This window comes from Typopeltis vanoorti, chromosome 17 (genome assembly GCF_054136105.1).
Source record: "Typopeltis vanoorti isolate ZY-2024b chromosome 17, IOZ_Tvanoo_1.0, whole genome shotgun sequence".
NCBI classification, from domain to species: Eukaryota; Metazoa; Arthropoda; class Arachnida; order Uropygi; family Thelyphonidae; genus Typopeltis; species Typopeltis vanoorti.
In genome coordinates this window covers 54768216-54791340 of record NC_143565.1, presented here as the reverse complement: position 1 = coordinate 54791340, position 23125 = coordinate 54768216, and the positions used below count along the sequence as shown (strand labels likewise).

The 23125-nt window shown below is 34.4% G+C and overlaps 1 protein-coding gene across 2 annotated transcripts in view; it reads right to left on the bottom strand.

The window, feature by feature from the left end:
- The window catches only part of LOC150097402 (E3 ubiquitin-protein ligase RNF217-like), a 104202-nt gene that overhangs the window by 42521 nt on the left and 38556 nt on the right, over positions 1-23125 (bottom strand). For both annotated transcript variants that reach the window (XM_090406827.1, XM_090406826.1), the window contains one exon: positions 4600-4765. In XM_090406827.1, coding sequence (XP_090262953.1) covers positions 4600-4765 — 166 coding nt within the window. The remainder of the gene's footprint in view (positions 1-4599; positions 4766-23125) is intronic.

The window sequence follows — 23125 nt, the reverse complement described above, 5'->3', positions numbered from 1 at the left end:
TCACCTGAAAGAGTTAAAAAAACAGAATTCTTGGTCAATAAAATATAACCATCAGCTGAAGTGGGAAATTGGTTCACTATCTCTGGACAAACTAAGAAATTGGATGATAGAATCAACATGCAAATAAAATATTACTCGCCAGGGGAAGAGAAAAATCAAAAACATCAATGAGGTTAATAGGGAGGCCTGTTCTTGATTTAAATGAAATTGGATGCCCAAAACGTGAAAACATAATGTGTACTTTTAAATGCTTTTGGAAACATAATGAAAGATTCTGTGCTTTTAATAATTCTCAGAAGTATATGTATTGGTTTCAAAAAAATAAATATGCAACCCTTTTACAACAGTAATAAATTCTCAACAATCACCATATGAAAAATTAACTTTCAGATGAGAGTCACATTGTCAAAAACCACATGATGGCAATTCCACAAGCATAGGAAAGATCCTTTGATGTATTTTTCAATTTATTTATTTTCTGTATGTTAGATTCAGTAAATACAATTTGTAAATAATATTTCATTCAAATAAAATGTGTAAATTTAAATGAACAAATTGGGTGTCATTGATGTTATACAAACTTAAGTAAGACCATAACATTTTTTTCCTTGTGAAATTTCATGCCACAAAGTAACCAGACACTTTTTCTTTTTTTTTTTTTGACTCAGTGAATTAAAAGTCTTATTTGTTCATGCAAGACCTCAAATATATCATGAAACTGTTAACTCTTGGAAGCTAAAGGAATAATTGGGTATTAAATTAATAGCCAGATTTTAGTGGAGAAGCTTTTACCTGAAAAGTCACAATACTGTTAGAGTTTGGTTATTTTACAGAGCCATTAGGTATTTTAAACCAACGACATGTTACTAAAACTCTTATAAAGATTGCTGCAGAAAAAAGCTGCAGAGATTTCAAAACCTTGTTTGTTTCATATCCGTCACTTAAAATTACTAATGCTAAAGAAAAAATAAATAAAATAAATAAATACCAGTAACAGAAATAGGTTAAGAGCACAAGGAATCGAAGGTAAAATTAATAGTGATATTGTTTTTTTTTTAAAAAAATAAATGTAAGCATTAATTTACTACAGAAATAATTTCCCATTGGAACCAAGAGTTCGAACCTAAACACACGATTTCATTTCTCACCTATGTACAACAATTTGGCGACCGGATAAGAGAGATATCTTTAAGATAAGACTTAATGAGAAATCTACAGTGTTGGAAAATAAATTCACATACATTTTATATATTTATTAATTTTGCTCAGTTATTCTGTTAGAATATGAATTTTAAAAGTAAAATACAGAAATAACCAATCAATTTGAAAAAAAAAATAATAATTTCACTTGTCAGAATTCCACACTCTAACAGCATTCGGAATTCGAAACCGGAAATAACACTTAACCTAAACTAAATGGTGCATAGACTTTCCTGCCAAGCTTGGAAAATCATAGCATGAGCAACTGTGGGAAAGAATTAATACAGAGAACCAATCAGATAGAAATCTAAACTAAGTAGTCCACTACCTTTTCTGGTATTTACAGAAATATCTTTCAACTCCTATGTTTTGTGTGTTTTTGTGGTGTGAATATATGTTAGCCTCAGTTACCTATAATGAAAAAGTGAACTGCATTTTCAGACTTGTGTTTGTGTTCTGTGCTGTGAATATATGTTAAAAATCAACAATTTGGAACATTCAGAAAACCTAGATAGTACCAAGATGTTCTCATTCTGGAAAGAAATGTGTTAATTTTTTAACTTAAACATACAATTGATAATTGTAATTTCAATAATCACTGCTTGTATGTTTTTGGTAAGCATAATTCTAATATTGAATAGTTTCTTTTTCCATAACAATAATCATAGGGTACATATTAGAGTATCAACATGGATACATTAGCGACTTTTCCTGTCTAATGTGTATGTGTGTGTGTGTTTGAGGGACACCAGCATATAATTAAATTATTTGGAAAAATCCCGAAACAGTGCCGCCATCACGACTCTACTCTACTCTAAGAATTTACACCCTTTAACAGGAAAGAAATACCCCATAATGTATTGGAAATTAATACATCCATCTATAGACAACCAAACAAAACATGACAACAATGATGGATGTGTGTCACCCTGGGAAAATTCCAAGATATCTTATCTCAAAAACATCACCCACAATTCCATAGCCAAACCAAAGCACTATGTGATATCACAGAGAGACATATGTTCCCCAGAAATTTCCAAACACATAACGTCACGATTCTTATCTCTAAATATCACCCACAATGCATTAAACAAACCAAAAACACCACGTGATATCCCTGACAGACGAGGGCCCCAGCGAAATACCAAACATTCCAAAATCTATAATAACAAACATCCACATCACGATTCCTTATCTTGATCTTGATCTTGTTAGAAGTGTCCCAGCAATCACGACATGATTCCTTATCCACTAATATATTTTCCTTTCCATTCAAAACAATAACGTCACTTATTTACAACTAACAATTGACATCACTTTTCTTCATCTGATAACAAATATTGATTCCTTATCTTATACGTCACGATTCCTTATCTTATCTTGATCTTGTTCAAAATGTCCCACCAATCATGACATGATTCCTTATACACTAACATATCTCCCTTTCCATTCAAAACAACAATGTCACTTATCTACATCTCATAACAACACCCACCCACGACATGATTCCTTATCTTATCTTGATCTTGTCAGAAGTGCACCACTAATCACGACACGATTCCTTATCTCTAATCATCACCCGTAATTCCATACGCGAACAAAACAAACAACAGGACCTCACACACACATATGCCCCAGGGAAATTCCAAACATTCCAATCTCATGACATCACCCCACAATGACGTCATCTTCTTATCAACTAATGACGTCACAATTCCTTATCTTATCTTGATCTTGTCAGAAGTGCATCCCATACTACTTGGCCCACCTGATCCAAATATTTTGAACGTATTAGTTTGTGAGTTTCACCAAAAGCAGTTCACCATTGGATGCTTGTCAGCATCTTTAGATGTCAAATGAATTTCATTGCAATGTTAGAATGCTTATTAACAGCATGAAAGATTCCATGTTTGGTCTTTAGATGATGTAATCCTTAAACTATTCATGGTGATATGCATGATAGGTTTATATCCTTTCACTGGTAGAAGAATCACATAAGGAAGAACGAATAATAATGTATTAGTATAAATTAGTATTAAATGTATTTTAATAATAATAATCATTGTAATATAATAATAAAATTAAGGGGGAGGGAGGCTGTGTAGCCTTATAAAGATGGCATTTAGTAGCAGAAAATTGATGAAGTTCGATTTTAGTCAATGACTATTGGAACTTTTTCTCATCCTTCTTTCACCCAAAACTCAAGAAAATTGACAGTAGAAGTTGCACTATTTCAGACAATAATATCTACTGTTGGGTTCGAACCATGCGGCATGATAGCCCTGGGCCAGCAATCGCTGATGACTAAAGGTAGAGCTTGGCTGCCTATCGATCTCCAAAACGTTAGAACTAAAATGTCCACACCTACTTCAATTTTGCCAAAAAAAAAAAAGAGTTAGAGGATTTCTTTTTATATTTATTAATATGAAAATATAATGATTTTGGATGCTACCTACTGTTACAGAGTGATCAACTTCCATTGGTAAGACAGAATCTCAGTACTTGAACAATATTAGAAATAGTGCCTGCTCGAGGGTATGTGGTTTCCCTAGGCCAGTTTATGAACGCATTGTAAGACAAGACAGGCATCATAAAATTCTTTATTGTAGTTATTGCCAAAAGAGTGCGTATAGAGCATTTTGGGGGACACTGCTCGTACCACCAACGCTTTGACTCTCTGGTCATCTTTAATACTATTACTTTTTTTACGACGTTGGCGTCCCTATGCTGGTACCTCTTGTGCCTAAGCAATGAGCTGCCCTGATTAGAATGTTTACATATATTTCAAACATGCATGTAAAATAAAATGTGTTGTAATACACAATTTATTTGTGTATCCAAACAAAATATTTCATTAAATGAAATATTTTGTTTTATGCATACATTTCATCGTAACTGCTTTTTTGGTTTGTTTTTGTGTGATTTTATTAAGAAATATAAGATTGTTTCACCTTGTTTATTTCTGATATTTAGCATGTACTGGAATTTTATTTCCCCCACTTCGATAGTACGTAATGACAAATTACTGATATGATAAATAAACAATAAAACCTATCTTAAACTTTGGGCGATGACTATGAGGATGACTGCATACATCTGAAAAATAACGAATGTTGTAAACAACAGAAGCTTTCCAGTGTATTCAATACTCGTAACATACCAGGGTGGTCCAAAAAAAAATAGCAGTTACCGAACAATAATCACTACAATTTCATTATTTTATGCTTTATTATTATTTTGATTATTGAATTATTTTTGTTTGATGTTATTAATTGATAATTACATGATAGCAGAGTCCAGAATATAATTTTAACGAAAACATATTTTTAAGTGTCAATATAATAGAATGCCACTAGATGTCGCCACGCTCTAAGAATAAAATTATTCGAAGGCACTCACTTTACATTTTGGACATCTCTGTGCATTTAATTGACTTTCGGTTTTTTCTTTTGCCCATAATTTTAGTAAACGATCCCCTTTGCGGTACTGCTTACAAGAGAGGTCGGTATGCCACGGAGCGTGACAGTTGTAGCACCAGTCCAATCGACACGAAGGACAAGTCACTCTGAAAGAAAAATATAACCGAAATAATTTATTAAATTTCAGATAATAATTGAAATACTTCATTGTATATATATTTAAATATAGAAGCAGATGATAATATAAAGAAATGAGCGGCTCGAAAGGCTTAACGAAACTAATGATATTCTGAATATGGTGATTGTATTTGCATTTATTAGCAGGTAAGTTTTCGCATTGTGCTGCCTAGGTATGTTAGGTAGAGACAGAGAAGATATTTGGTTGATAAGTAAAGTATAATTGAAGGCTTTCAATAACTGCAGGCTTTCAATATTTCATAGGCGGAAAAGCTATTATTATTATGCGCAGTAAAGAGTGGAGATGGGAATGTCTAAATGCACACTAGAAAATAGAACGTCAAGTGCATATTCCATTTTTCAATAGCAGAATTGTGAATGAAGTAAAATGACTCCTCAAAATGAAAGTACAGAAAACCGGTATCGCAGTTGGTAACACCTGCAATACAGCAGACTTAAGTTGCACGAACAGCAGGTGCATACGACACGTTTTTGCAATTTATCACTGCATAAAATTGGAAGCAAAACGCGACATGATATTTGAGTAATATACGCCGATCTCACATGATATCTCGAACGAAGGAAATTCCCCGGCGTAAATTGCTCCACGGCATTTATGCAGCGTATCGATATGTAAATAGACATGAACATACTCGTGAGGTTGTTAGCGAGAGGTTAATATAATGTTCATCTTGGTTATGCTTTATCGACATAAAGAGCTTCTGCTACTTTATACCATCAAGCGCATGTCTAATAATCTCGTGACGTCACTTGCACGATTGGATAATGCAGACGATAGAAAAATAATTGCAGTTGGTTAAATAGAAACTGAATTTGACATAAAAAGGTTAAATGACTGAAAACAGTAATATTCTCTTCTTTATTATTTAAATATGAATGCATATTAACTTTATTAACTTTAGAGAAATGTATCACATTTCTCTAAAATTCTCGACCTGGTTGTGGTCGCAGGCGCATTCGAGATTGGGAATAGAATGCAGGGCACCAATATTTTTTCCTATGTGATGACACATCCCTCAAGCGCACGGTTGCCAGTGGATTAAATACATAAAGCATACGCTTAAAATTGGCACTGGTAGCACTCGCACTCAAAAACAGAGGAATTATAAAATGTTCGGAATATAACATATATGTTAACATTTTTTACAATTTTAATAAATATTATTACTAGGAGAAGACATATTATTATTATTATTATTATTATTATTATTATTATTATTATTATTCGTGACACCTCCAAGGAGTCCGTAGACTAATCGTCGGAGAACACCCACTGTACAACTCTCCGTCTTCACTACTACACCGAACTTCTATTATCAATCACCTACATCAACTGCCCACCACAACTAGTATTTTTTTGTCTGTAAATTGCGTGTGTTCTGAAGGGCCGATTTGTCTGTATGCGGGATGAAAAACCCGAGTTTTCCGGGAGAAAAAATCCAGTTTTAATTTTATTTTTTCCTTATTTAATAATTGACAGCGGGCGCATTTGCGCCGCTGGCATAAGGTTGAGAATCGCTGTTCTAGGCAACTTGAATCCGACCTACAACAATCTTCTTCTGACGGTTTAATATTACAGAACCGGAACGTTCCCATGTAACAAAGTTCTATAAAATTTGATTGCACATTTTAGCATATAGAATGTTGATATCCTATATGTTAAAATCCTATGATATGGGATTCTCAACATTTGATTGCAAGAGCACTTCAAGCGAATAAAATATCTATTTTATTATTCTTTTTATGAAGATAAATTTCCTCTCTTGACCAATCCAAAGTTTACTAGATTCGTAATTCCTAAAATCTCTCCTGTTTCTGTCAGAATGGCCTTACTGCAAACATCCGACGATCGGAACACACACACACAGGTTATATTCATTTTCTTCAAACGGAGAAATTTGTTCTTGCAAAATATGGAGTTTTAGGAACGTTTGCAACAGCTAAAAAAAATCCCTCTTTATATCATCTTTGAAATTGCTTTATAGAAATCTTTGAATAGAAAACTATTCAGCCGCTGCTATAAAGGCATCGATATTCTTTTTTATGCATACATCGCGTGTGTGTGTGTGTGTTAAATATGTACTTGTACGAGTACCCTGTGAATCTTCCGTTACACTGGTTTCTTTCAAATTGTTCTTCGTTTCCTTATTATTGCCATTCTAGTTTCACCAAAGTCTATCTGTCCTGTTCACTCTGTGGATGTTATAAGATATCGATCACAGAGAGTTTTAACTGTTCTGTTACATTTTTTTTTCATTATGTAATTTAAGCATAATGTGTTCATAAGTTCATAACTTTTTTTTTCTAGATTCACTACGATATTTATGTAACACTAACTTCACAGCTGTTATAATTCTTCTCAAATAATAATAATAATAATAATAATAATAATAATAATAATAATAATAATAATAATAATAATAATAATGCACACTACGTAGGAAATTCTTGAAGGCCTGATTTGTATGTTTTGCTGAAGCTTAGTACTTGTTAAGCTCAAATCAAACAAAGGAATGCGTTTTGCATGCGTGATTTTCTTTTTTTCTTTCTTTCTTTTTTTCTTTTTTTTTTTTTTTAATTGATGTTTATCGGGATTCTTGGAAATTCAAGAAAAGACAAGTTGAGAATGCAAGTATTTAAAGATAGAGAGAGAGAGAGAGAGAGAGATGACATTACGAAAACTTTCTTAGATTATATTCATGTAGACTAACACAAGAACTCTAAAGGATGCTGCAATGCCCGCTTTTGCGTTAATAAGTTAACGGAAAGTAAAATGAAACGAGTTCGAGACCAACCGGGTTTATTTTCTTTTCAGAGCTACTTCGGCGCTGTCCTCGGACATTATTAACGACAGTACGATCACTCAATGCATGGCTGAATACAAAATAGCATATCCTGAAGGAACGGGAAAAGTTGTTTTAAAAGAATGTCATCAAGAACCGTTTAAAAATATGAAATATGACCGGTTCTTCTCGTAACAATAAATTTCACCACTTTGTCAGTGTAATCGTAATAAATTGCTGTTTTTAGAGCACCTTATAAAAGCCGAGATTAAACTTCACAGTCTGTAACTTGATTTAACCTTATAATCAATTAATACCGATAGTTGCTTTATAATAATAAAAAAAAAAGTTTTACATTTCTATACGATCTAATTTACGTGATAACAATTGTAGAATGCTTTCCAAAATAATTTAAAAGTGGCTTCATATCAGTAAAAGAAACATCGAAACATTCCAAGATATCTGTTTAATATATATATATATATATATATATATATATATATTATTTCATTAGCTGTACATTTTCAGCTCAACACTAGTGATATTAAATTGGACAAACAGACACGTATTAGTCAAAGAATGTCTTCTCAAATGTAGAAACATTAAAGGAAGAACCCGTTCTGAGTTATGAAAATAAAATTAAAGATGTTAACAGTTCTAAAAATAAACGTCATAACTCTTAGAACTATGTAAGATCCATAGCAATCCTGTAGTATCTTATAAGAAAATCCACTGAGACCGAAAATTATGCTAATATTAGTAAGGAAGTGATAAAGAACGTGGTTAGAAAAATGAAAGTTGCGGGGGGGGGATTTCCACGTTAGGAAATGTAGGTAAAGATTATGAGAGTCCACTGGTACGTTGTAAACCAGGCATTACTTCAAAAAGGGTTCCAAATGACTGGAAAGATATACAGTACTTATTATTTTCGTTCATAATACTGAGAAAAGTACTCAGAAATATAATTTTTGATTTTGATGCCCAGAATCCTTTTTTTTTTCTTTCATCCCACACGAAAGGCTTTTTTTTTTTTTTTTTGTTCGGCTGCTGTAAAATATCAGCACCATCTTCATCCTGGATGAGTCCGCTGCTGGATGAACATCTTCCCTAATTTTCTCCATTCTATTATATTTTTAGTTTTTCTCATCCAGTGCATTCCAGCAGTGCTAACAGTTGCATCTTACCATCTTTTCTTCGGTCTTTCTGTTTGTCTGCTGTCATGCATAGGTCTCCATTTTATCAGTAATTTAGGCCACCATGCATTGCTATATCTTGCAGTATGTCCAGCCCATCTGCATTTTGATTACATAATGTAACCGATGATGATGTGGTGTACACCTGTTATCGATCTTATCAAACGGAAAGGCACATCCTGTCTTTGGAGTGTCACACCAAGCATATTCCTTTCTCTTCTTGTCTCGGTAACTTTCAGTGTGTGAATTATGTTTTTGAACTATCAGTACCTTCGATGGGTACAAAATTTGAAGACAAAGAAGGAACTCGTAAACGAGTTCCTTCTTTGTCTTTGTCTTCAAACAGACCTATATATTATACTCTTTAGGAAATACGAATAAAAACGAAATCTTTTCCCAAGGACAGAAATATGAATGAATGAATAAAGAGGAACAAAATTTTTTCTGTGAGTTCGGAGTTTGGTTAACCGATGCATTTGTTCTTACAAAATAAGAGGAGAGTGAGAATTAGAATGATAAAAGAAAATGGAAATCTCTGTAGGAGATGTAAGTCACAGTAATGAATATCTGTGTGAAAGGATATGCCATGAATTAATAGCCTGTCTGTCTCATAATTTTGCTCTCACACTTCTGTTAATTCACGAATTTTGAGAGAATTCCTAGGGGTACCCCTCAAATGTATGAGCATTATTTTATATATTTATTTATTATGAGCATTAAGGTATTTATCGAATACCTTAGAAGATATAAGCAACTAACCATTTGGGTTTGTTTAAACTTTATGTAAATTGTCTAAAGGTAGGTAACATTTGTCCAAAGGTGGATAACATACTGTAAGTAAGTGGATCGCACGCGAATCGATACTTACAGAATCCATACTGGCAATCGTTTGTTATCTGAGAGATTTTCAGATAGGTGAAATGAATTCTAGGATTCGAAAATTTGAAAGTTTTATATAAATTGCCTGTATATAATAATAAAATAGTTTATAATTATAATATTATTATAATATATGATATTAATATAATAACATTATATAATAGTTTATATACTTTTCAACAATTGTTTTTATAAAATATTACACTTTTAACTTATAATAAACAATTTAATGGTATTCTTTGCATAATAAACGTTCATACAAGTCTGGTAGCAAGAAATAAAAGTATAAACATTTTTACAAAGTTTTATAAATTCTTAGGTTTTTATTTTAAAAATTTTATGTAACTTTGAAAGGCCTGTGCCATCCTGTGGAGATGGCATTTGTATCCATAGCGCTAGGCACACCTGAAAAAAGACCATTCTAAATTCTCTTCAGCTGGAGAAATTTTTAGACCATTATTTAGCTTCCCGAGTTAGGGATCGTTGACATGGGCAAGTATGTTTTCTTTATTTCAGAAATTCGGGTTTTTAATCCACAACGTTAGAAAATAGACCGCAGAATTAGTGCTATTTCAGATATTAATATACGAGTCTTAGGGCTAGTAACCACGAGATGGCGGTAGATGTCTTATGTACTCTCTTTCCCGGATGCGTTTTGCTATCAGTATTTCACTTGAATAAATAGTTTACAAAAACCTAACCCATAATGGACAGTAAAATGAAATTCACAATTAACAGATAGCTAATATTGTAAGGTAAATGCTACTATTAACTTATTTGTTTGCCAAATGAAATATACAAATAAAAAAAAAGAAAAGAAAAAGAATTCAATTTCCTTCGATTTATAAATGAGCTTTTCCTGTCTACATTTTATTAATTTTTGCGATAACTTTGCACAAAAGGAAATATACTGGATTAGCGTAAATGGTGCTAAGTATTTTTATCGCATAATGCAGTTGCATTTGTTTCATTTTCTGCAAATGGATTTTGGTGCTGAGAATTTTCGCACACAAAATACTTCTGCCGCATCCATTGAATCATTATCCAACTAGCAAAAGTGCGGTCTTCGTCTGTTCAGCTAAACTGATTTAAATCGATTCTGCGGTTTCTCTAAAAAAAAGGTGAAATCGATTTTCGAACGAACGATAACTTTAAATGCTGAAGTCTCCTTGATGTGCTGCTCCGAATAGCTGGTTCTGCAAAAGCTTTAAAGATTTTGGCTTATATCCAGTGAAGTGAGTTTAATAAGTGGCTACGTCATTTATCACAAAGTTCAAAAAAGAAAAAAAAAGCAGACGACTAAAAATATTCTTTTTGCACGCAAGTCGAATGTATTAATATGCAACTCACATTTTTTCCCTTAATTTTAATATTAGGATTTCTAGGTGGATTCATGTTAGTTCTTTATAACACAAAAACGAAAATGTGCCATCTATTATTTAAGGGACAAACTATCATTCATCTTTTTTTTGTATTTTTCTTTTTATTATGAATCTCAAACAAGAGAGGCGATGGCGTATATCGGTGATTCACAATGAAATGATAATGTGTTATCTAAAAATAGATCATCCATTCATAAACAATAAAAATGAGACCTGCTTTATCGATGAAATAATGTTATGTTTTGAATATAAGTAAATATTGCAAGATATTGAATATATTAAACAGGAATAACACGGTTATCCATGAACAATAAGAAGTTAACCTTAATGCAAGAACCGGGAAAGGAAAAAAAAAAAAGAATGATGCAGAATGAATTTTTTAATTTGAAACAATTAACTTTCAAAATGTGAAGGTCAAGAATTAATTTTCGTACATATATTGCAAAATACTTAATGTTCATAATTTCTTTATTATTTACCAACTCTCAGTTACCGTTGAAGTTGTAAACTTTTTTCGAGTTAAATACTGCATTGGAAACGGTTCCATTCCTGCATGACTTCAATATTTATGCAGACGCACTCTTTCGGTTTTATGAACATATTCTAGATCACTATCTTCATCTAAGTGCTGCATCTTTCACAATGAAAAGTTTTTGTGCTATATGATTGATGCCGGTCATACCACTGCTGCCATCTACAGGCCACACGCACAAAACAGTACCATATTATCGAGGGTTAAACAACCCAGGAAGCAGAGCAAGATACAATTCTTGTGCTCCCACTAAAACTAGTTAGCGAGAAAAATATTCAATTTTCATACCGTGGTATAGGGAATGTCGAAGCGTAGCTGTACCTTGGCAACCTCTTGGTGACACTGAAATATAGACCTTGTATACTCATTATAAATCTAAAATGTGTGAGTTAGTAAGAAAATACGCGCCAATTTGCATCTGAACTGACATTTGAAATTCAGTCAAGTTGTAAGTATCCAAAAAATTAATAAATCTCAAAAAATAATAATAAATTAAATAAAATAAACTTGCTTTTGTGTGTGTGTGTGTGAGAGAGAGAGAGAGAGAGACAGCCTTACCGCAGTGTGTTCGTCGTGACAGAATGGCCACAGCTCATGCCAAGTTTTGAAATACAAAACTCAAGTAAGGAATTGCATGATCGTATAAATACTTGGAATATTTTGCACGTCATTACTTTGCTTCCAAATGCTTAGCGAGTTTCTGTGACATTTTTCTGGGTTTTGTTACTTGTCACAAAAATATTACTGATAGATTATAATCTTATTTTATTGATAAAGTAATAATAAAAGTCACTCTTCTGATAGTGTTTGATGCGCTTTTTAGCTAAAGCAAGGCCGAAAAAAACCTCACAGCCTTGTTTTCAATGTAACGGGAAAAGGGATGTAGGTAAGAACTACGGTCCGTTTAAAATGAAATTCCCTTTAAAGAACCCACTCGATTCTAAGATTTCAATAATTCTGATTAGAAGTTCGTTAAGTGTGACAAAAAAATTCCCGATTCGTACAAATTGCCACTCGTTATAAACCATTTTGCAGTTACGGGCTATTGGTGGACGAGATATAAGCGAACGGTAAAATGACGAGATCGATAACTTGGTCTTCAGAAGTTTCGGATGAGAAAAGAATGCACGCGTTCGTCTTAGTCAGCGTCTTTTGCTGTGACGACACCATTAATTTAATTCATTTCTGCTGTGAATGCGTCTGTATCTCAAACCGATTGACGCCACCTGTTCCCTTTGTTCAGTCCCTAATGATACGGCGCAAATCTGCCAACCGACGATAGCCTCTAATGGTTCTTCCGGATTATTACCAAATGCCATTTACGAAAGTGAAATATTAAAGTCTAAGTAAGGTGGCAAACAAGATTATGCACCATTGGCATCTGGGGATCTAATTCGGAGCGTATACCCTCTCTCTACTAATGGATATACACGCGTCCGTTATTTTTGAATAAGCGGTTGGTATACGCTGTTCATTCGAATACCCTGTACTGCAGTCTTACGTGCATTCGGTAAGACAGAGAAAGATGGATGGCACACTCCTCTGATTGTTAATCCTAAACAATCTCGGGATTAGCATGAGATGTAATATAATGTTTTCATGGAAATAATAGGGTCCGTCTTTAATAGCTTAGTAGCTTCAAAACATTCTGCATGTGCCTCCAAATTACGTCATAAGTATTTTATCTTGAACAGGCTCCCTATTTAGTCAGTTTCGATTATGAAGTTTTTTTTTTGGAAAGACTTGGGTTCGAATCCCTTGTAGGAAGCGAAACATTTTTATCAGGTCTTTTGAAGTGATGAGTAATCCGGCCTCAAAAGAAGGTGCATAGTCTTTTATTCCGTAAAAAAAGACAAGCAGGTCTGAAGACCCAATGAACAACTATAAATGCCTACTGGAACATTAATTACATTACCAAAACGCCAAGTTACTTGACCGGGATAGGCCATTGAGCCTAATATGTAAGGAGAGATTTTTTGCTTTGAGTTGGCAAAATAAACTATATTTTAACCTGCACCAAACCAATTATTATTATTATTCACATAATTGATACCCAGTCAAAACAAGATATTATTTAAACAACAATTTGACTGGCAATACAGAACGATTCAGATTCTACCCAAGAATCTAAGAATAGTCTGTCAGGCAACGTCGTAAAATATTGACTGTTCCCAGTAATGCTGTTTTTTTTTTTTAGGTCGTATGGGGTCACTTCGTTGATGTTTAATTGCTGTAAATTGTTGGATAGCTTCTTTGAAATTGCATCAAGTACACCGATAACCATTGGGATAACTTTAGTGTGTTTAAGCCACAGCCTGCCAACTTCGATTGCCAGATTTCGATATTTAGTCATTTTTTCCCAGTTCTTTGCTGTTAATGTTGTTATCACTGGTTACTGCGATATCAATAATCCAAACCTGTCGATGTTCGGTAATTGTGATGTCAGGTCTATTGTGTTCCAAATACTGATCAGTTTAATTCTGAACAGCAATTTTATGTCTCGATTTTATGTATGTCACCAGTTATTAGATGTAGGAAAGCCATATTTTTTGCATACATGCCAATGAATTATTTTGGCCACTTGATCATGGCGGTATTTATAGTCAGTTTGAGCTATCTTAGGCACTTATCTTGCTGCAGGCACTGATTGGATGTTCTACACTGTCATCTTTCTGATCGCATAATCTGCATTTGCTGTTATGTTTGACGTTCAAAATTTTTGCTTTCATTACATTATTCTGTAATGCCTGTTCTTGAGCTGGTAGAATAAATCCATCTGTTTCTTTTTTAATATATATATATATATATATATATATATATATATATATATATATATATATCCATATTGTAGCTATTGCCATGTCTTGTTCACGTCAGTTTTGTCCTCAGTATCTCTAAGAAATTGGCCATCCAAGGGCTTATTTTTCCAGCGCACAATTATTATTATTATTATTATTATTATTATTATTATTATTATTATTATTAGCAGAGCTAATCTCAGGCGGTATGGTCACTTAAACAGAAGGGACGAGGAAATATTAGCAAAACAAGTGTTCTCTGCCAGGTTGGCAGAGAACAGTGACCCAGAGGAAGACCAAGATATAGGTGGATTGATACGGAACAAAGTGCCTTAGATGATAGAAATATGAGATCTGATAATGTTGGAATCTTGACAAGTAACAGACTGATTTGGAGGAAAATTGTAGATAGGAAGTTAGTAATGATGTAAATTTTTCATGTAGTACTATCATATCCTGTACACCCTTCGAGGGTACATGGCAGGAATTTGATGACGATGATTATTATTATTATTATCGAGTACCCTTATGAAGTTCAGAGACTCATCAGCTCATTTTCAGTGAACTCGCCTCCTTCTGGAGACATCATATTCCACTCACTCACTCACTACTTGCTATGAAAAACTGCTCCTCACTTCCTTGCTATGTAAGCATTACTCATCTTGAAGGATAACCCTGCTACTATGCATGGAATCTCTCCTGTAATTCTAGTATAAAATCTCTTCACCAGCTTGTCTTTTGTTCTCGATGTTGTCCAGCTTTGCAATATGTCTTCTGAACTTCAACTTGTTGTCCAGTATGACTCCCAGAGGCGTGACAGTGCACAACTTCCTCCGTCTCTGATACGCAGTCCCAATATAATGAACAATATTCAATCTCTTCAGTACAAAATGAAAATATTATACTTGACGATATTAAGCTGATTCCATCTCCTTTGCCCAGCTACTGATCTGTTAAAAGTTGGTCAGAGACATTTCTTATTGATCTTCCTAACTTTGCGTCATGCAAAGAACTGTAAGTCCCTCCCCGCTCTTAGCTCTGTTGTTTCCTAATAAATCTGCATGCCATCGCTCTGTGCCCAATCATGAATTCTGGTTCCAACTAGATTTTCTAATACTTTAACACCCACACCGTAAATATTAATTGGCGTGTAATTTGTTTGTTGCCTTTGTTGAGGTACCACCTTTATACATTGGGGTTATCTAATCCTTCTCCTGCCTCTCCTTTGGCACTGTGCCATAGTTAAGACTCAAAGTAAACAAAATTTACTGCCAGTTCTTTTGAACTTCGTTTAACACGCGCGCTACAACTTAGCCAATTCCTCTGGCGTGTTTACATCGACATTTTGCAATATCTTGAAGGCCTCCTAGATCATCAACCTTTATTCTCTCATCTATTCTCGCTTTTTAAGTATCACAGTCATATCATTTCCATGTGGATGATATACGTTGTAAATGTGGTCCTTCCATAATTCAATTACTTGAATTAAGGCAGTGATTCGTAACCGGTGGACCGCGGCCCACCGGTTAATTTATAGAACGTTTCTTGTTTTTAAATTTTTTTGAAATCTCTTAAAATAATTATGTTTTTATTTTTTATAATTAAATAATTATGTTTTATGTTTGTTTCAAACTTGTATCAAAACGATACAAGTTTGAAATTTAGTAATACAAGTATTACTAATCTGAATTATGCAGTTTAATGCAGTAGTTTCTTTGGTGGTGGCCCCACAAGTCATCTTTTGGCTGCTGGCAACACTACAAGTCGTGATATCTGCCTATTGGACCTGTGAACGTGATTCTCTGAAGTTTTAAGCAATACTAGTACGAATGCATAGAACTTAACGTTGTTAAGTGCTACTTTAGTGCGATTACTTTTCGAACTTTTAGTACTGTAATACTGATTTGTTATTTCTTAAAATTTACCCCCTTATAAAAGGAACAAACAAAGAATATTATTTGATTTCCTAAATATAAATACAGTAATGTTTTACAGTAATATTTAATTAAAGTTGATTTATGTTTTTTAATTTTTTTGTCATTATAATCAGAAAGTAAAGTCACTATTTTATAAAAATAATAATAAAAATAATAATATTAAATCATGATAATAATAATAATTATTATTATCATCATCATCATGTTACTACAAACTAGAGGGCCGCAAAAATATTTTAGGATACTTAGGGGGGCCGCGACTACTAAAAGGTTAAGAACCACTGCATTAAGGTCACTTTTCTTCCTTCCATTTTTAATTCATCGAAGTTATTCTTTCATAATATCATTTCTAGTTTTATTTGTCACATCATGAAATAAGTCCTAAGGATTTCTGTTATCCGATGCAGATAGTTTCCTTCTCATAATCTGGCTTTGCTTTCCATTCCTAACTTGTACTTTCCACTGCTCGGTCATCATCCTTTTCCTATATTTTCCTCTACAAATTCGTTTTCTTTTCTTCCTTATGCTGTCCTCTTCTTTCATTTTATGTTCCCATAGCTTAAGTTTATTACAATGATTAACTCTCTTATTTTATCATATTATTATGGAGTTTGGAATGAAATGAATAATTTAATTACTAAAAAAATGTTAAACAAATAAGATAAAGACCCTAACAAATTCGATTTCTCTTGAAAGTTCTCATTTTTATTTTCATTTTTTTTTTAAGCAAAACATAGTATTTCTAAGTATTCGCTTGTCAGAAATGCACCTCAGTACAGAAAAATGTGTAAAGAGAAAGTATGCATTATTTATTCCTTACTTTGGCAGTCCAGTCAAAAGTAATTACCTTTTATGTGCATACCAGAAAGTCGCGTAAAAGTTTCAAGACGTTTTTTTTTTTTTCTTCTGGGAGTAAGTTTTTTTTTTTTTTAAATAGGAACTGGGTTCATAAAACGCATGCCTAATTCGTTGGTAATCAGACTGCTTCCATAAATATTTATATAACGTCATTAATAACGTTACTGACAAGGTATAAGGTTCACATTCAGTATTCATGACTGGGTAGACGATAATTTCGTATTTATTTCCTCAATCCCATCACGAGCAATGTTAAACAGAGAGAATAAAGACCGTAACAAATCCGATTCTTCTTGAAAATACTTTCTGCTATAGTTCAGTTTTTCGAGAGAGTTAATTTTAGTAAAAATAATGCATCGAATAACAATATATGTTTAATAATTAACTCTTTCTATTTTTCCCAACCACTCTTAAAATGCGCCCATAAGTTAAAAAAAAAAAAGATGGATTCAGACGGCAAACGTTTGGAAACAGTGGCAAACGTTTCACCCGAACTACGGAAGCTTCGCCTATTTCATTATTGACATAGCAGAGTAATCAGAATCTGTTACTACCATTGAAACATGAATCAAACGAAATTCATGACATAGAATTTACTTTTCAAATTCAAATTTATATTTGCTATATTCAAATTTATTTCAATTCAAATTTACTATGTGAAATATTTATTAAAATATGTCATTATCCTAATTTTGGCTTAAATCCACCTATCATGAGTGGAAAAAGTGTGACAAGATGATACAAAATTGTTTCAAATGACAACACAAACTATTTACAGTACCTGAGAGTCGACTCGAGGTTCAGTTGTCTTGATAATGAATTAGGTCCCCATAAAAATGCTTCGATACATTTGATGAAGCGAACTGTTAGAAATTTCATCGACTGCAATAGGCTAAGATTTTTTCAGAAGGATATTTGCTTTTCCTGGTTTTAATTTGAATAATACAGACTATCAGAAATATTTAATTAAAAGGCATGTGTAGCTCAGTGGAAGTGGCGCTTGTGTCCTCGGTGCTTGGTCGCTTGAAGTCAGACTTAAGTTCAAGTCTAGTCGTCGACTGGAGGAACTTTCTCTAAGCCTTTCTTCGACCGATTCCCGAGTTAGTCGATCTCTGGCACGGGCAAGCGGGTTTTTCCTCCCAGAAATCGGGTTTTTTATCCCGTAAGCTCAAGAAAATCGACAGTAGTAATTACATTATTTCAGACAGTAACCTATCTTGTTAGGGTTAGGTACCAAGAGATGGCAGCACCTGTTTGCCAGCCTCTTCATCTCTGGCGGCTATAATTAGTGATAGACATGGGCCAGCAATCTCTGATTAGCTACCGGTGGAGATTGAACTGCCCATTCAGTCTCCAAAAACTAGATAGGGTTAAAAGGCCTCGCCTACTCCCTATAAGGGAATAAAAAGGCGTTAGCTGATTTTTTTTTTTCTGAAGTCTGTTTTCGAAAGTTTCGCTTTCAGGCAATAATACGTTAGCTTCATAACTTGAGTTGCTCTGATGTAATCGAAACAACCAGCCAATCAGAAGTTTTCCAGTATTATGTTTAACTAATCTGTAATAATAAAGATTTTCCCCCCTTATCTTTGTTTGAGAGTCATAGTTTAGCAAAACTGAAATTAAAGATGTCAAGAAATTATATTCTTGTTTAATCCTTTATCCAAGTGTAAGCAAAGCAAAAATTAAAGAAGGATAGAATTTCTTGGATCTTTAATTTAATTTACAACCAAGTGAAAAGAAAAATTACCAAAAATTTTCTTTTTTAATCGAAAACGTGTCGTTATCTAAAACTAGTACGTTTAAACATTTGTGATTAAACATTTACCAAAATTTTTTCTCCTCTGAGTAATGTTTTAGTTGTATGTTCATTGTTGATTGTCCATTTCCTATCAAAGTAGCAAATGCTCGTGCAAGATTACTTTTATTTGTTAATTTCATCTGTTAAATCAAAAACGTGCCATAATCTCGAGCAAGAACACTTTCATTTGTGAATTTCATAGTTTTTTAAATTAGAATTTCGTGCATGCAGATTTAATTTCTTTCTTTCTTTTCTTTTTTCTTTTTAATCGAAAACGTGTCGTTATCTAAAACCAGTATATGCTTATTTGTGATTCAACATCATTTAATCCGTAAAGTGCTCAAATTTCTCGAGAATGCTTAGTGTTCAGATTACATGACTTCTCTCTCTCTTTTTCAGACAGGCGTGCATATCAGTTTCACTGCGACGGGTGTTGGGAAGCTAATGACGTTTTCTACAGCACGAGAGTGATGAACTTACGTGTTTCAAAACGACTACAATCACAATCGTCTCCGTGAGAGACAGACGGTGGGAGAAAAAGAGGGGGATCAGTAAACTTATCTTCTTCCAGCATATCAAAATATTACGTTTCTAAAGGGTTACACGAAGATAATCCGACATATCGCGACGACACTAAAGGGCAGTGCCGTTTATAACGCCTAAAGGGGAAAAAAAAAACGAAGAATGAAGTAAAAGGCGTCCGCACATCGAGTGAAATAATTCCGACGTTATCACGACTGACGTCTGTGCGCGTTCGTAGCCGGCGAAAGGTCATGGAGAAGGAGAGCAAAAGCACGCGCATCTACACTCTCGGCACAAAGTGTAATGGATAACCGCTGCCAGCTACGAGCCTCTCCGCTGTGTTGAAGAGGACAACATGCCACACAAGGACACGCAAGGGATGTGTTGCACTCATGTCCGTCACTTACTAGCTCGTGTTTTGTGAAGGAGGCACGACGCGTGGGTGGAAAAGAAAAGGGGGTGGGAAAGTAGGAGGAACGGAGCTAAACCCCACGTGAATGACTATTGATTTTTTTTTTTTTTTTTTTTTTTTTTATCGTTGCACTTTGATTTTTACGGGAGTGCGGCCGTTTCATGCTCGCCAAATATTTTACGGCAGAATGGGCCTACAGTACATCTACCTTGCGTTCCCAACAGAGATTTCAGTAAGGCGACCACGTCTCATAGCTGCGTGCGAGGATTCGATGGAATATCGAATATAAGCTTTCAACTCTTCGCTGGAATGGTTGAAAAGGGAAGAAGTGGCTGTTAAATAGAAAGGAACCAGGCAAATAGGCAAGAATAATAACAATAAAAAAAGTGCGTGTGTTTTTTTTTGGGGGGGGGGGAGGATGAAATACTCTTAAGAAACTTTATATAACTTGTGGCTTTCATTCGTTAACAGCGGACATTATAGTCTAGTTTAGTGTCCAATGCTTTTGCATTTTAAGCGTTTTTTTTTTTCCTACGTAGTTATAGCAATTTCCAGGGAAAGTATTTCTTTCTGGATTTAGTATTGATTATATTACAGTACATTATTTATTTTTAAGAAATTCAAGTACGTTTATTTACTATCCCGCCCCCCATTGATAATGTTTAGTCACTGATTAATTTTTAATTAATTGAAAAGTTTTAATCAATATCCTTTTTTTGTGTGGGCGAAAATATGCTCATAGCGCGTTCACTGTCTTTTTATTTCTTCCCACCCCCGACCTGTATACTTTCGGTGATAGGCGGCATCCCTCCCTATCCCTTAAAAAAAAAAAATAAAAAAATATAAAAAAAGGCGTGAGCGAGTTTTTTTTTTTTTTTTTTTTGCTATTTATAGTAATCCTTAAGTTCACTGTGCCAGCTAACGCATTGTCTCTTGGGCGTTTTCCTAGAATGATGACGTCACCGGAAGTGTTGGCTTGTGCAGTGGTGACTCACAGTAGGTGAGGAGTTAGTGTTTTGTTTAAGCACGCATAAGTATTATTATTATTATTATTATTTGACTTAATTATTATGTTCTTCTCTGTTCTAGCTCGTAAAATTAAAACAAATCCATTATCAGTCAGTTTGACATTTATTTCGCTATTCATTTACAAAACGAATAACATGTATTTAAATAGGCGGTAGGTCAACAAATAGTACAAGTACGAGAAAATTAAAGCAATCATTTGTTGAGTCTATGCTTGCTTTAATTTTCTCGGATAATTTAATTACACGAGGAAGTTCGACCGTTTTCGTATAGTTTTCAGTAGCGTAGTCGGTAGCAATGACGTCCAATTGGTTGAAAACCAGTGGGTTCAAATCCCGTATAGAATGCAAGGAAACTTTATGCAAGTTTTTGTAACTGAAGGTGAGTTGGTTGCAGATCTCATTGGATCTAATACAAAAGAGGATGGGTTGGAAATCAGTGGTTACTGTACGTTAGGGTGCTGATGAAGAACCATTGAGCCACTTCAAGAATCGTGGCTGCTCAGAGGCGTATCACGTGGAATCCCTTCTCGGTTTTAACTGCTGTTTGTATGCAATAGTGAAAGGGTGGGATTTAAGTTCCACTCCATTTATTTTTAACGTTGTAAACATTGTACAGTTTATTGTCTGCGAAGAAGATGACAAATGTGTGTGTGTGTGTGTGTGTGTGTGTGTGTGTGTGTGTGTGTGTGTGTGTGTGTGTGTGTGTGTGTGTTAGGAGCGAATATTCCGGGTGTGCTAGGTGTACCGTGCGCTCTCACGGAAGAGCAATATCATCGATATTATATTATTACACTTATTCCTATTAAAGACTCCCCTAATTGTTAACTGGCTTCCTGTGATTTCTAAAATTAAATACAATATATTAATGCTGAAGAGGACATTTATCGACGCGTAAACATTGCATCATATTCGCGATAATAGCCCGGTTGTGCGGTCACAAATATAAACATTTGACCCCTTTAAACAGACGTGTAGGTGGCGCAGAGCCTCAAATTCTTAGCGTTCCATTGGTTTTAAACAGCCTAGAAGGTGAGGCAGGGTGCGCACGGAGACAATAGTATCTAGTGGCTGTGATTAGTTATTGTGGCAACCAATCCAATTGAAAGTTGTCATGAGTTGCTGTTTTTTCTGAAATTCATCTGTTTTGCGTACGTGAACTGTGAGCTGGCGTGTTTATGAGACCGATATAAAAAAGTTTATATATAGATATATATATATATATATACTACGGGGGGGGCTACACTCCCTGGTGCCTACGGCGCCCAACCCCCGTGTTCTGGACTGGTAGGCTGGTTCTCCTTGAATGCTGATGACTCGAATTTTGAAGACTCGACACTGAGTTTCAAAACGTTTCAAAAAACGTGACATAAAAAGGCTTATCATTATATATATATATGTGTGTGTGTGTGTAGGAAGATTGATTTACTCGGTTGATATACATTTTTTAAAAAATATTGAATGACTAGAAACCGAGAAAAAAGAAAACAAAGTTTAATAGCACAACTAGTTTCAGCTTGTATCAGCCTTCTTCAAGTGCACATCAAAAAAGAAATAACCAGTAAAACATAGAGGAAATAACTGTTAACAACACGGAAAGTTAGTGTGCATATATATTCAACGTAGAAACGTTGACGTCTGCGCATTCAAAACTGTTCTCTCGTTGGCTTCATTGTTGGGCGTATGCATGCGTATACATCTCGCGAATGCCAGTATTTGATCGTAGCACAATGACAGTCTGAAAGGTTGTAACTCAGGTTGTTGTTGAGATGTAGGGGGTTGAGAATGATTTCTTTTGATTCTATTATCTTTCTTTCTAATTCATCGTGGCAACGGAAAATGTTATCAGACTTGTCCCATAGGACTGTATGGTTAAGGTTTTCTTCATTAGAGTCGGCCGAGAACAGAACATGACTAGACAATGCCCTGGCTCGCGTTCTCCTGTAACTGACGTCTCTCTTATGTTCTTCAATGCGTAACTCGATCGATGTCTCTGTTTGGCCAAAGTATGGTATATCACAGTTGCACCAAATCTGGTAAACACCGGGATATTTAAGGTTGTGATGTCTAGGTTTCGGACGGCTCACTAAGGAGCGGATTTTCGGAAGAGGAGAAAATAAAGTTCTTATGTTGTATTTCCTAAGAACTTTGGCCAATTTGGGTGAGACAGAGCTTATGTATGGTATAGA